At 39.6% G+C, this 16,081-nt stretch overlaps 1 protein-coding gene across 1 annotated transcript in view; it reads right to left on the bottom strand.

The window, feature by feature from the left end:
* Window positions 1–16,081, bottom strand: part of grhl2b (grainyhead-like transcription factor 2b) — a 96,066-nt gene that overhangs the window by 274 nt on the left and 79,711 nt on the right. The window contains exons 13-15 of the mRNA XM_036971234.1: window positions 15,386–15,477; window positions 12,791–12,876; window positions 12,469–12,533 (exon numbers count right to left, since the gene is read on the bottom strand). Of these exons, the coding sequence (XP_036827129.1) occupies window positions 12,469–12,533; window positions 12,791–12,876; window positions 15,386–15,477 (243 nt within the window). The remainder of the gene's footprint in view (window positions 1–12,468; window positions 12,534–12,790; window positions 12,877–15,385; window positions 15,478–16,081) is intronic.

A 16,081-nucleotide genomic window follows, 5' to 3' on the forward strand; every position in this document is an offset into this window, starting at 1 on the left:
TTAGCTGATTCCATGTTCAAAAGGATCGGACAAGGGAGAATGGGGAGTGTTAGCTGATTGATAGATTGATTGACTGATTGATTGTCCTGCAAATGTTTAACCCCAACATTCACAAACACAGAGGAATACAGACATTCATACCTGGATATTTGTCCTTCTCACACCAGTTTGAGTAAAGAACAAGACTAGAAAGTCTATTAGATTCCTTCAATTCCATGCTAATGTGGTGTTCAATAGAATACCATTCTAATGCTGTGTTCAATAGAATTCAAAACAGGCCTTACAGGCCCTTAACCAACAACGCAGTTCAAGAAGAGTTAAGAAAATATTTACCAAGTAGACTAAAATAAAAAGTAATAATAAAAAGTAAGACAATAAGAATAACAATAACGAGGCTATATACAGGGGGTACCGGTACAGAGTCAGTGTGCAGGGGTACAGGTTAGTTGAGGTAATCTGTACATGTAGGTGGGGGTGAAGTGACTATGTATAGATAATAAACAGTGGTAGTAGTGTACAAGGGGGGTGGATCAATGTAAATTGTCTGGTGACGATTTTTATGAATTGTTCAGCAGTCTTATGGCTTGGGGGTAGAAGCTGTTGAGGAGCCTTTTGGTCCTCGACCGGAACCTCTTGCCTTGCGGTAGCAGAGAAAACAGTCTATAACTTTGGTGACTGGAGTCTTTGACAATTTTATGGGCTTTCCTCTGACACCGCCTATTATATACAGTGGGGCAAACAAGTATTTAGTCAGCCACCAATTGTGCAATCTCTCCCACTTAAAAAGATGAGAGTCCTGTAATGTTCATCATAGGTACACTTCAACTATGACAGACAAAATGAGGAAAAAAAAAATCCAGAAAATCAGATTGTAGGATTTTTAATGAATTTATTTGCAAATTATGGTGGAAAATAAGTATTTGGTCACCTACAAACAAGCAAGATTTCCGGCTCTCACAGACCTGTAACTTCTTCTTTAAGAGGCTCCTCTGTCCTCCACTCGTTACCTGTATTAAACCTGTTATGGATGATGCGAATTTTCGCAGCTTTTTGTTAAAAATCGCGAAATAGAAATAGTGAAACTGAAAAAATGGACGATGATTTCCAGACTTGCTGCTATCGAATACAGATCGCCCCGTGATCAATTTGATACATCATTAACGTTTATTAATACCTAAAAATAGATAAATAAACATATATGTGCAGCTGTAAGAACTAAGTGACTAGGGGCTGTGAAACTTGCGGGTGTCGGGTGTTTAGCGGAGGGGGCATGCACTCGTTCTGATCGGTCGGTTCGAACCGACCCACGTGTTTGGGTTGGTTGAGGGGAGTTGTTCCGTCTGATTCTGCTTGGCCTGTTAGTGCCAAGTGTGCTCGACTGTCTCGGGATTTGTTTTGGGATGTGTGTACAACGCAGCCCAATCAACCTGAGCGAGCGACTTGGGTCGAGTGTGTGTGATTCGGACTGCCCCCTCACCAGACCATTCATTTGGGGACCTTGTGTGGCCTGACTGGTGCGGTTGTTTGCGCTCTAGGGCTGAAATGCCATATGTGGGACAGCCCATATGGTCAAAACAGATAAGTAGTTAGAAAAATCCTGTAATACCGCTTCAATAAAATTAGTAGAAGGGCTGAATGGACAGGTTACTTATGAATACAGCTCTAAAAGAATAGAGATCTGCATAAATAAGTAGTTAGAAAAATCCACGAATACCGCCCTTTATTAAAAGAGATTAGAAAAAGGGGTCTGCTTGGGTGATGTATTCATGGATACCGCTCCTAAAGGGGGACTAAACGGATGAATATCTAGTAATTCATGGCAACCGCTCCAAAGAGGAGGACTGAACGGATGAGTATCTAGTAATTCATGGCTACCGCTCCAAAGAGGAGGACTGAACGGATGAGTATCTAGTAATTCATGGCTACCGCTCCAAAGAGGAGGACTGAACGGATGAGTATCTAGTAATTCATGGCTACCGCTCCAAAGAGGAGGACTGAACGGATGAGTATCTAGTAATTCATGGCTACCGCTCCAAAGAGGAGGACTGAACGGATGAGTATCTAGTAATTCATGGCTACCGCTCCAAAGAGGAGGACTGAACGGATGAATATCTAGTAATTCATGGCTACCGCTCCAAAGAGGACTGAACGGATGAATATCTAGTAATTCATGGCTACCGCTCCAAAGAGGAGGACTGAACGGATGAGTATCTAGTAATTCATGGCTACGGCTCCAAAGAGGAGGACTGAACGGATGAGTATCTAGTAATTCATGGCTACCGCTCCAAAGAGGAGGACTGAACGGATGAGTATCTAGTAATTCATGGCTACCGCTCCAAAGAGGAGGACTGAACGGATGAGTATCTAGTAATTCATGGCTACCGCTCCAAAGAGGAGGACGGAATGGATGAGTATCTAGTAATTCATGGCTACGGCTCCAAAGAGGAGGACTGAACGGATGAGTATCTAGTAATTCATGGCTACCGCTCCAAAGAGGAGGACTGAACGGATGAGTATCCAGTAATTCATGGCTACCGCTCCAAAGAGGAGGACTGAACGGATGAATATCTAGTAATTCATGGCTACGGCTCCAAAGAGGAGGACTGAACGGATGAGTATCTAGTAATTCATGGCTACGGCTCCAAAGAGGAGGACTGAACGGATGAGTATCTAGTAATTCATGGCTACCGCTCCAAAGAGGAGGACTGAACGGATGAGTATCCAGTAATTCATGGCTACCGCTCCAAAGAGGAGGACTGAACGGATGAGTATCTAGTAATTCATGGCTACCGCTCCAAAGAGGAGGACTGAATGGATGAGTATCTAGTAATTCATGGCTACCGCTCCAAAGAGGAGGACTGAACGGATGAATATCTAGTAATTCATGGCTACCGCTCCAAAGAGGAGGACTGAACAGATGAGTATCTAGTAATTCATGGCTACCGCTCAAAAGAGGAGAACTGAACGGATGAGTATCTAGTAATTCATGGCTACCGCTCCAAAGAGGAGGTCTGAACGGATGAATATTTAGAACGCAGGAAGAACGCTGGCCTGATTGTGCGGCGTTCAACTGCAAAAAGAAATCCTACGAATAAGAAACGCTCCGCCTAACTAAACGGGGGTTTGTAAATCAGTAGGTCAATGAATAGATGAATAGAATATGAAGACAAGCTGATCCGATTAGACAGTAGTCTCATCATATCATAGAAATCCTATCAGTCTAGGCTTATGTTGAGGAAGTGTATTAAGTCAATAAAGAAAGACTGAGTCGTTTTTAGGTAAAAACGAAGGGTATGCGTGAAAAATCCTATAGGATAATACCAGCTTATGTAGAGGAAGTGAATTAAGTTAGGTAAGAAATTATAGGTCGTTTTTAGGTAAAAACGAAGGGTATGTGTGAAAAATCCTATAGGATAATACCAGCTTATGTAGAGGAAGTGAATTAAGTTAGGTAAGAAATTATAGGTCGTTTTTAGGTAAAAACGAAGGGTATGTGTGAAAAATCCTATAGGATAATACCAGTTTATGTAGAGGAAGTGAATTAAGTTAGGTAAGAAATTATAGGTCGTTTTTAGGTAAAAACGAAGGGTATGCGTGAAAAATCCTATAGGATAATACCAGCTTATGTGGAGGAAGTGAATTAAGTTAGGTAAGAAATTATAGGTCGTTTTTAGGTAAAAACGAAGGGTATGCGTGAAAAATCCTATAGGATAATACCAGCTTATGTAGAGGAAGTGAATTAAGTTAGGTAAGAAACTATAGTTTGTTTTTAGGTAAAACAAAGGGTGTATGTGAAACGAATGTGAATAAAGAAATTGAACGATTGAAAATAAATGCATGAATGACAATTCTTTGTGATGAATGAGCAGATTAGAAAAAAGAGGAAGAACAGGTTGTGTGTGTTTAGACAGAACGTCCAGAAGAGGGAGCGCGCAGCCCTCCTGTGACAGAGTATAAAGTTGAAGAAGGGTGCCTGTGACTTCTTCTGGCTGGCCAAAAGTGATCCTCTATCACAGTTTAATACAATTACAGAGTGATCCCCATCATAGTTTAACTGCTATTAGGCAGAGGGAACGAAATTAAGGAACATCAAAGTAAAATAAATTATAAGCGAGGATAAAAACACTGATGTGATAAAGTGGTAAGCGACTGCAGTAAGAATAATAAAAAGGTGTCAAAACAAATAATAAATAAAAATAATTAAAGAGGCATTAACCGAATAGTATAAAACGAATAGAACAGGGTGTAACAAAAGAGAAAGCAGAATCGCCAATAAACTGAAATTATACTATAACGATTAAAACAAATCTAGGTTAGTTAAGATAAAGAATGATAAATAAGTAAAATCCAGGACACAATAAGAATTCATAAACAGTGTAAACGGAGCAAGAGGAAAAAACAGGCTCTAGTCACTCTGTAGCCACAGAGGCTGCAATCTAAAAATAGCCTGAAGGGCAGAGAGGGATGCAAAATATTGTGGTCAGGGTAAGAAAGGAAAGAAGAGAGGCTTGCCTCATTAATAAATTGACCATAGGATCAAAACAACAAGAATATAAATAAAGAGATAAGAAAGTGTAGACATTATAACGTAGGCTTTGATAGGAGAAATTAAGTGATGTGACTAATAAATTATTATTTGGGAAAGTAGGGTAGCTCTACCTTGGAAAATAGTAAATAAAATGTGTATAATGCGATGGGAGTGTTTAGGAAAAATAAATAGTGGCATGGAAACAAATGGACTGTTTCTCCCTGGAATATAGAGATAGCGAAATTTAATAAAGCCATAGAGTCGCTGAAAGAAGCGCACGTGAATTCTACCAAATTCGGCTTGAATATGAAAGAGCAAACTGGATAATAGAGGACAAAATTACCCGGTAAACAGAATAAATAAAATAAACGATTCAGCGAGGCAATTAGATGGCGTGTTGAGTAGAATTCCATTCTAATGTCATGCTCAATAGAAATCCATCCCGAAATCTTGATCAATAGAATTCCATTCCGATGCTGTGTTGAACGGAATTCTATTCTAATGCCGTGCTCAATACAATTCCATTCTAACGCCGTGTTCAATACAATTCCGCTCTAATTATGTGCTCAATAGATCTCCATTTTAATTATGTGCTCAATACAATTCCATTCTAATGCTGTGTTCAATAGATTTCAATTCTAATGCTGTGCTCAATAGAATTTAATTCTAACGCCGTGTTCAATAGAATTCCGGTCTAATTATGTGCTCAATAGATTTCCATTCTCATGGTGTGTTCAATAGAATTCCATTTTAATGCTGTGTTCAACAGAATTACATTCCAATGCCATGTTCAACAGAATTCCAATCTCATGCCGTTTTCAACAGAATTCCATTCTCATGCCGTGTTCAACAGAATTCCATTCAAATGCCGTGTTCAACAGAATTCCATTCTAATGCCCTGTTCAACAGAATTCCATTCTCATGCCGTGTTCAACAGAATTCTATTCTAATGGCGTGTTCAACAGAATTCCATTCTGATGCTGTATTCAATAGAATTCCATTCTAATGCTTTGTTCAATAGAATTCCATTATAATGCTGTGTTCAATAGAATTCCATTCTGATGCTGTGTTCAATATAATTACTTCTAATGCTATGCTGAATAGAATTCCATTCTAATGGTGTGCTCAATATAATTCCATTCTAATGCTGTATTCAATAGAATTCCATTCTAATGCTTTGTTCAATAGAATTCCATTCTAATGCTGTGTTCAATAGCATTTCATTCTAATGCTGTGCTCAATAAAATTTCATTCTAAAGCCGTGTTCAATAGATTTCCATTATAATGCTGTGTTCAATAGAATTCCATTCTAATGCTGTGCTCAATAGAATTCCATTCTCATGCCGTGTTCAACAGAATTCCATTCTAATGCCGTGTTCAACAGAATTCCATTCAAATGCCGTGTTGAGTAGAATTCCATTCTAATGTCATGCTCAATAGAAATCCATCCCGAAATCTTGTTCAATAGAATTCCATTCCGATGCTGTGTTGAATGGAAATCTATTCTAATGCCGTGCTCAATACAAATCCATTCTAACGCCGTGTTCAATAGAATTCATGCTCTAATTATGTGCTCAATAGATCTCCATTTTAATTATGTGCTCAATACAATTCCATTCTAATGCTGTGTTCAATAGAATTCAATTCTAATGCTGTGCTCAATAGAATTTAATTCTAACGCCGTGTTCAATAGAATTCCGGTCTAATTATGTGCTCAATAGATTTCCATTCTCATGGTGTGTTCAATAGAATTCCATTCTAATGCTGTGTTCAATATAATTCCATTCTGATGCTGTGTTCAATAGAATTACATTCTAATGCTTTGTTCTATAGAATTCCATTCTGATGCTGTGTTCAATAGAATTCCATTCTGATGCTGTGTTCAATATAATTAATTATAATGCTGTGCTGAATAGATGTCCATTCTAATGCTGTGTTCAATATAATTCCATTCTAATGCAGTGTTCAATATAATTCCATTCTGATGCTGTGTTCAATAGAATTCCATTCTAATGTTGTCTTCAATAGAATTCCATTCTAATGCTGTGCTGAATATAATTCCATTCTAATGCCTTGCTCAATAGAATATCATGTTGATGCCGTGTACAATAGAATGCAACTCTAATAACGTGCTCAACAGAATTCCTTTCTAATGCTGTGCTCAATAGAATTCCATTCCTAATGCTGTGCTCAATAAAATTTCATTCTAAAGCCGTGTTCAATAGACTTCCATTCTAATGCTGTGTTCAATAGAATTCCATTCTAATGCTGTGCTCAATAGAATTCCATTCTCATGCCGTGTTCAACAGAATTCCATTCAAATGCCGTGTTCAACAGAATTACATTCTAATGCCGTGTTCAACAGAATACCATTCTATAGCCATGTTCAACAGAATTCTATTCTAATGCCGTGTTGAGTAGAATTCCATTCTAATGTCATGCTCAATAGAAATCCATCCCGAAATCTTGTCCAACAGAATTCCATTCTCATGCCATGTTCAACAGAATTACATTCCAATGCCGTGTTCAACAGAATTCCAATCTCATGCCGTTTTCAACAGAATTCCATTCTCATGCCGTGTTCAACAGAATTCCATTCAAATGCCGTGTTCAACAGAATTCCATTCTAATGCCGTGTTCAACAGAATTCCATTCTCATGCCGTGTTCAACAGAATTCCTTTCTCATGCCGTGTTCAACAGTATTCCATTCTCATGCCGTGTTCAACAGAATTACATTCTAATGCTGTGTTCAATAGAATTCCATTCTCATGCCGTGATCAACAGAAATCCATTCTAATGCTGTGATCAATATAATTCCATTCTAATGCTGTGTTCAATGGAATTCTATTCTAATGGCGTGTTCAACAGAATTCCATTCTGACGCCATGTTCAACAGAATTCCATTCTAATGGCGTGTTCAACAGAATTCCATTCTCATGCCGTGCTCAGTAGAATTCCATTCTCATGCCGTGATGCATAGAATTCCATTCTAATGCCGTGTTCAATGGAATTCTATTCTAATGAAGTGTTGAGAAGAATTCAATTCCTATGCCATGCTCAATAGAATTCCATTCCGAAATCGTGTTGAGAGGAATTCCATTCCGATGCCGTGTTGAGTAGAATTCCATTCTGATGCTGTGTTGAGTAGAATTCCATTCTGATGCCATGTTCAGTAGAATTCCATTCTGATGCCGTGCTAAATAGAATTCCATTTTGATTCCGTGTTGAGTAGAATTCCATTCTGATGCGGTGTTGAGTAGAATTCCATTCTGATGTCGTGCTCAATAGAATTCCATTCTGATGCCGTGTTGAGTAGAATTCCATTCTGATGCCGTGTTCAACAAAATTCCATTCTCATGCCGTGCTCAATAGAATTCCATTCTCATGCCGTGTTCAACAGAATTCCATTCTAATGCCGTGTTCATCAGAATTTCATTCTCATGCCGTGTTCAACAGAATTCCATTCTCATGCCGTGTTCAACAGAATTCCATTCTCATGCCGTGTTCAACAGAATTCCATTCTCATGCAGTGATCAATAGAATTCCATTCTAATGCTGTGTTCAACAGAATTCCATTCGAATGCCGTGTTCAACAGAATTCCATTCCAATGCTGTGTTCAATGGAATTCTATTCTAATGAAGTGTTGAGTGGAATTCCATTCTGATGCCATGCTCAATAGAATTCCATTCCGAAATCGTGTTGAGAGGAATTCCATTCTGATGCCGTGTTGAGTAGAATTCCATTCTGATGCCGTGTTGAGTAGAATTCCATTCTGATGCCGTGTTGAGTAGAATTTCATTCTGATGCCGTGTTGAGTAGACTTCCATTCTGATGCCGTGTTGAGAAGAATTCTATTCTGATGCCGTGTTGAGTAGAATTCCATTCTGATGCCGTGTTGAGTATAATTCCATTCTGATGCCGTGCTCAATAGAATTCCATTCTGATTCCGCGTTGAGTAGAATTCCATTCTGATGCCGTGCTCAATAGAATTCCATTCTGAATCCGTGTTGAGTACAATTAAATTCTGATGCTGTGCTCAATAGAATTCCATTCTGATGCTGTGTTCAATAGAATTCCATTCTGATGCTGTGCTCAATAGAATTCCATTCTGATGCTGTGCTCAATTGAATTCCATTCTAATGCTGTGTTCAACATTATTCCATTCTAATGCCGTGTTCAACAGAATTCCATTCCAACGCCTTTTTCAACAGAATTCCATTCTAATGGCGTGTTCAATAGAATTCCATTCTGATGCCGTGTTCAACAGAATTCCATTTTAATGCCTTGTTCAACAGAATTCCATTCTAATGCCGTGTTCAACAGAATTCCATTCTAAGGCCGTGTTCAAAAGAATTCCATTCCTAATGCCGTGTTCAACAGAATTCCATTCTAATGCCGTGTTCAACAGAATTCCATTCTCATGCCGGGTTCAACAGAATTCCATTCTGATGCCGTGTTGAGTAGAATTGCATTCTGATGCTGTGCTCGATAGAATTCCATTCTGATGCTGTGTTCAATAGAATTCCATTCTGATGCGGTGTTGAGTAGAATTCCATTCTGATGTCGTGCTCAATAGAATTCCATTCTGATGACGTGTTGAGTAGAATTCCTTTCTGATGCCGTGTTCAACAAAATTCCATTCTCATGCCGTGCTCAACAGAATTCCATTCTCATGCCGTGTTCAACAGAATTCCATTCTCATGCCGTGTTCAACAGAATTCCATTCTAATGCTGTGTTCAACAGAATTCCATTCTAATGCCGTGTTCAACAGAATTCCATTCTAATGCTGTGTTCAATGGAATTCTATTCTAATGAAGTGTTGAGTAGAATTCCATTCTGATGCCATGCTCAATAGAATTCCATTCCGAAATCGTGTTGAGAGGAATTCCATTCCGATGCCGTGTTGAGTAGAATTCCATTCCGATGCCGTGTTGAGTAGAATTCCATTCTGATGCCGTGTTGAGTAGAATTCCATTCTGATGCCGTGTTGATTAGAATTTCATTCTGATGCCGTGTTGAGAAGAATTCGATTCTGATGCCGTGTTGAGTAGAATTCCATTCTGATGCCGTGTTGAGTATAATTCCATTCTGATGCCGTGCTCAATAGAATTCCATTCTGATTCCGCGTTGAGTAGAATTCCATTCTGATGCCGTGCTCAATAGAATTCCATTCTGAATCCGTGTTGAGTAGAATTGCATTCTGATGCTGTGCTCAATAGAATTCCATTCTGATGCTGTGTTCAATAGAATTCCATTCTGATGCTGTGCTCAATAGAATTCCATTCTAATGCTGTGTTCAACATTATTCCATTCTAATGCCGTGTTCAACAGAATTCCATTCTAATGCCTTTTTCAACAGAATTCCATTCTAATGGCGTGTTCAATAGAATTCCATTCTGATGCCGTGTTCATCAGAATTCCATTTTAATGCCTTGTTCAACAGAATTCCATTCTAATGCCGTGTTCAAAACATTTCCATTCCTAATGCCGTGTTCAACGGAATTCCATTCTAATGCCGTGTTCAACAGAATTCCATTCTCATGCCGGGTTCAACAGAATTCCATTCTGATGCCGTGTTGAGTAGAATTGCATTCTGATGCTGTGCTCGATAGAATTCCATTCTGATGCTGTGTTCAATAGAATTCCATTCTGATGCTGTGCTCAATAGAAGTGTCACGGTGCTGACTTTTGCCCAATACCTGCAGCAAAAGCCTCTACCCCGTCCTCTGGCTAGGCAGAGTACTTTAGGATTTTAGTTACTTTGGTGTAACAAGAGCCTAGCCGTGCGGCCCTACCAACACTCCTATTTATTCGTAATGGCCCTTCACCTGAGTTGGGTTTGTTCCTTCTTTCACGTTGTCACTCCCTTATTTTCCGGTCTAGTATGAGGCCTTGGATAGATATACTCCTATTTAAATATTCTTAAGCGTTATGGATTCCTCTTATATTTCCTTACCTTCAAGTTATCTTTACCTATGTATATATCAATACCTAATAACAACTCCTATTAGTTATTATGCTCGTCAGCTAGTAGTCACTCGGAAACTAGTATTGGTATATGTTTTGACTCTCTTAAAAAATATATTATTGTCCACACAATGAAATATTCTTTAGTTCAATCACTTTAACCTATAACCAGGGTTACTTTCTGTTCAGTGAGAGTGTCAAAGGCGTTTGCTCTCCAGATCGTTAATCTGGCCTAGTTGTCAAAGTTTCAAGCTTTTATTAAGTCACTCTGTTTTTTGTCTTATACACATCATTACAATTCAATGGTTATACAGTTACTCAATACAACAATAATGCTCAATCAATCCTTAATGCTTTAAGCTATGCCAGATAATATTGCAAAACTTCAAATGCGTTAACACTTCTAACAATATTGACTAAATAGCAAAAATAGTTAAATTACCTTAAATGCTCAGCCCTTGGTCACTTTCCTGTAATCGGTATTCTCGCAGCTACGACGCTAGATTCCGAATTCCAGTATCTTAATACACTTACAACACTGTGTATGGACTCAATATATTGTAACTGGTACTTTGCTGTTTCCTTGTATTGCCAATCACATCTGTACCTGATGTCTCACTGAGTGACTGCCACTTCGTCTGTATTCAAGAGGTGTTTGGACCTCTGTGTTTCGTAAACTCAGTCTCGGGGTCACCAAATTCAACCAAGTATATTCAGATAGTGATCCAATAAGTACTTAGGCAAAATAATCAAATTCTCTAATATTGTTATAGTCTAACAAAAAGAGTATAGTGCAATAGTAAATTTACCTGTGATGATTCTCCATATGAAGTCTGTCTCATATGTTAACGAGGATCATACTGTCTTATGATCTCTGTTCTCTTTATATACCTTTTTACAGGGTAAGTTCCCACTGGTGCTGTAGACCTACGTAACCTTAGGCCTGTGTGTTAAACGGAAGTTTCCTATTATTACCATTTAAGGTCATGCACTACTGACTCTCACATTGCTGCTTCCGTGTTACTGTTGGCTGATTTTACTCAATCATACCAGCTGGTTGTTTCTACCACTGGAGGTGGCGTAGGTGGTATGTCAAGCGTCAGCTGGGAGAAGTCTATGATAGGTATCTCCTCGGCTTCCCCCTGTTGTCCAGTTGCTGCAGGTGCGGCCCATGGTTCCATGAGGTCACGTGAATGCCCTGTGTTGTTGTCCCCATTGCTTGATGGAGTGGGCAGATACTTTTCATCTCTTGTCACAGAATTCCATTCTAATGACATGTTCAACAGAATTCCATTCTAATGCCGGGTTCAACAGAATTCCATTCTAATGCAATGCTCATTAGAATTCCATTCTAATGACGTGCTCAATAGAATTCCATTCTGATGCCGTGTTGAGTAGAATTCCATTCTGATGCTTTGCTCAATGGAATTCCATTCTGATGCTGTGCTCAATAGAAACCATTCTGATGCTGTGCTCATTAGAATTCCATTCTAATGACGTGTTCAATAGAACTCCATTCTAATGCCATGCTCAATATAATTCCATTCTGATGCTGTGCTCAATAAATTCCATTCTAATGACGTGTTCAATAGAATTCCAGTCTGATGCTGTGCTCAATAGAATTCCATTCTGATGCTGTGTTCAATAGAATTCCATTCTGATGCTGTGCTCAATAGAATTCCATTCTGATGCTGTGCTCAATAGAATTCCATTCTGATGCTGTGCTCAATAGAATTCCATTCTAATGACGTCTTCAATAGAATTCCATTCTAATGCCATGCTCAATAGAATTCCATTCTAATGCCGTGTTCAATTGAATTTCATTCTAATGCCGTGTTCAATATAATTTAATTCTAATGCTGTGCTCAATAGAATTCCATTCTAGTGCCGTGCTCAATAGAATTTCATTCTAATGCCGTGTTCAATAGAATTTTATTCTAATGCCGTGTTCAATAGAATTCCATTCTCACCCTTTTTTGCTTTTCTTGTAGATCTTGGCTATCCTCTCAGTGGGAACTCCATACTTCTCTGATATCTGTGAATGAAGGACAATGTTATTTAGATTCCACGAACAAGCTGTGGATGCGATTTACCAATACCAGAGAGGATAACCTGGATCATCCAGATGATAGAGACTAACTAACTGGTGGACGCCCTCTGGTCAGGTGGTCTAACCCCAGAAACAGGGCTTTCCTCCCCAACTTCTCCTTTTGCACTTTGCCTCCTCATAATCTGGCTGCCCTGCTGATTCTGATCGGTTTAAATAGAGCATCTTTTTTTAGAGATACTCACTGCTTCCATCAGGCCTCTCAGGGTTGGAGACTTGAGCATCAGAGCATCAAACACCTCATCCGACTCTTTCCTCACATACAGCAGGACTGTGGAGAGATGGACACATTCAGGATGTTATGCCACTGAAGTTGTTTTGGCTTGTCTGTGAAGCAGCGCTCCTATAGTAGGATGTTATAAAGACTGGTACCTCTTTAGAGTCTATATAGACTGGTACCTCTCTGTAGAGGTTATATAGACTAGTACCTCTGTAGAGTCTATATAGACTTGTACCTCTCTGTAGAGTCTATATAGACTGGTACCTCTGTAGAGGTTATATAGACTGGTACCTCTGTAGAGGTTATATAGACTGGTACCCCTGTAGAGGTTATATAGACTGGTACCTCTGTAGAGGTTAAATAGACTGGTACCTCTGTAGAGGTTATATAGAATAGTACCTCTCTGTAGAGATTATATAGACTAGTACCTCTCTGTAGAGTCTATATAGACTGGTACCTCTCTGTAGAGTCTATATAGACTGGTAGCTCTGTAGAGGTTATATAGACTGGTACCTCTGTAGAGGTTAAATAGGCTGGTACCTCTGTAGAAATTATATAGACTGGTACTTCTGTAGAGGTTAAATAGACTGGTACCTCTGTAGAGGTTATATAGACTGGTACCTCTGTCGAGGTTATATAGACTCGTACCTCTGTCGAGGTTATATAGACTGGTACCTCTGTAGAGGTTATATAGACTGGTACCTCTGTAGAGGTTAAATAGGCTGGTACCTCTGTAGAAATTATATAGACTGGTACTTCTGTAGAGGTTAAATAGACTGGTACCTCTGTAGAGTTTATATAGACTGGTACCTCTGTCGAGGTTATATAGACTGGTACCTCTGTAGAGGTTATATAGACTGCTACCTCTCTGTAGAGTCTATATAGACTGGTACCTCTGTAGAGGTTATATAGACTGGTACCTCTGTAGAGGTTATATAGACTGGTACCTCTCTGTAGAGTCTATATAGACGGTACCTCTCTGTAGAGGTTACATAGACTGGTACCTCTGTAGAGGTGATATAGACTGGTACCTCTCTGTAGAGTCTATATAGACTGGTACCTCTCCATAGAGGTTAGATAGACTGGTACCTCTGTAGAGGTGATATAGACTGGTACCTGTCTGTAGAGGTTATATAGACTGGTACCTCTCTGTAGAGATTATATAGACTGGTACCTCTCTGTAGAGGTTATATAGACTGGTACCCCTCTGTAGAGGTTAAATAGACTGGTATCTCTGTAGAAATTATGTAGACTGGTTCCTCTGTAGAGATTATATAGACTGGTACCTCTCTGTAGAGGTTATATAGACTAGTACCTCTGTAGAGGTTATATAGACTAGTACCTCTGTAGAGGTTATATAGACTGGTACCTCTCTGTAGAGGTTACATAGACTAGTACCTCTGTAGAGGTTATATAGACTTGTACCTCTCTGTAGAGTCTATATAGACTGGTACCTCTCTGTAGAGTCTATATAGACTGGTAGCTCTGTAGAGGTTATATAGACTGGTACCTCTGTAGAGGTTAAATAGGCTGGTACCTCTGTAGAAATTATATAGACTGGTACTTCTGTAGAGGTTAAATAGACTGGTACCTCTGTAGAGGTTATATAGACTGGTACCTCTGTCGAGGTTATATAGACTCGTACCTCTGTCGAGGTTATATAGACTGGTACCTCTGTAGAGGTTATATAGACTGGTACCTCTGTAGAGGTTAAATAGGCTGGTACCTCTGTAGAAATTATATAGACTGGTACTTCTGTAGAGGTTAAATAGACTGGTACCTCTGTAGAGTTTATATAGACTGTTACCTCTGTCGAGGTTATATAGACTGGTACCTCTGTAGAGGTTATATAGACTGCTACCTCTCTGTAGAGGTTATATAGACTGCTACCTCTCTGTAGAGTCTATATAGACTGGTACCTCTGTAGAGGTTACATAGACTGGTACCTCTGTAGAGGTGATATAGACTGGTACCTCTCTGTAGAGTCTATATAGACTGGTACCTCTCCATAGAGGTTAGATAGACTGGTACCTCTGTAGAGGTGATATAGACTGGTACCTGTCTGTAGAGGTTATATAGACTGGTATCTCTGTAGAGATTATGTAGACTGGTTCCTCTGTAGAGCTTATATAGACTGGTACCTCTCTGTAGAGGTTATATAGACTAGTACCTCTGTAGAGGTTATATAGACTAGTACCTCTGTAGAGGTTATATAGACTGGTACCTCTCTGTAGAGGTTACATAGACTAGTACCTCTGTAGAGGTTATATAGACTGGTACCCCTCTGTAGAGGTTATATAGACTGGTACTTCTGTAGAGGTTATATAGACTGGTACCTCTGTAGAGGTTAAATAGACTGGTACCTCTGTAGAGATTATGTAGACTGGTTCCTCTGTAGAGATTATATAGACTGGTACCTCTCTGTAGAGGTTATATAGACTGGTACCTCTCTGTAGAGGTTATATAGACTAGTACCTCTCTGTAGGGTTATATAGACTAGTACCTCTCTGTAGGGTTATACAGACTGGTAGCTCTGTGTAGAGGTTATATGGACTGGTACCTCTCTTGTGTGTTTCCTCTTTGATCTGTTTGTGGGAAGGAGGTGAGAGGTCATCCTCTGACGGTCTGAACATCCTCTTAACCAACACACTCCTGCATGATGGACACAACAACAACAACAGCAACAGACCAGTCAGACCTCTAACTCACACACACACACTCATCACACATCAAAGATGGGATACACAACGAACAAGAGGGCTTGCTCAGAGGCTGGGATTCAACTCAATCATGCTTTGGCTGCAATACACGTTTTAAAAGCAAAGTTCCAACATTAGTGACCGCATTCACGCTAAACACTGCAGATCCAGTGACCGCATTCACGCTAAACACTGCAGATCCAGTGACCGCATTCACGCTAAACACTGCAGATCCAGTGAACGCATTCACGCTAAACACTGCAGATCAAGTGACCGCATTCACGCTAAACACTGCAGAACCAGTGACCGCATTCACGCTAAACACTGCAGATCCAGTGACCGCGCCGGAGAGGAGAGCTGACGTTTTATTGGCTTTATTAGCCAAACGTGCTATTTAGTTGGTCTCCTAGAGATGAACGTACTTTGGTGTGAAAAGTTCAAATCAATCCCAGAACAATAGCAAAGGACCTTGTGAAGATGCCGGAGGAAACCGGTACAAAAGTATCTATATCCACAGTAAAACGAGTCCTATATATCGATATAACCTGAAAGGCGGC

Source organism: Oncorhynchus mykiss, chromosome 32, assembly GCF_013265735.2.
Source record: "Oncorhynchus mykiss isolate Arlee chromosome 32, USDA_OmykA_1.1, whole genome shotgun sequence".
In the NCBI taxonomy this organism is placed as follows: domain Eukaryota; kingdom Metazoa; phylum Chordata; class Actinopteri; order Salmoniformes; family Salmonidae; genus Oncorhynchus; species Oncorhynchus mykiss.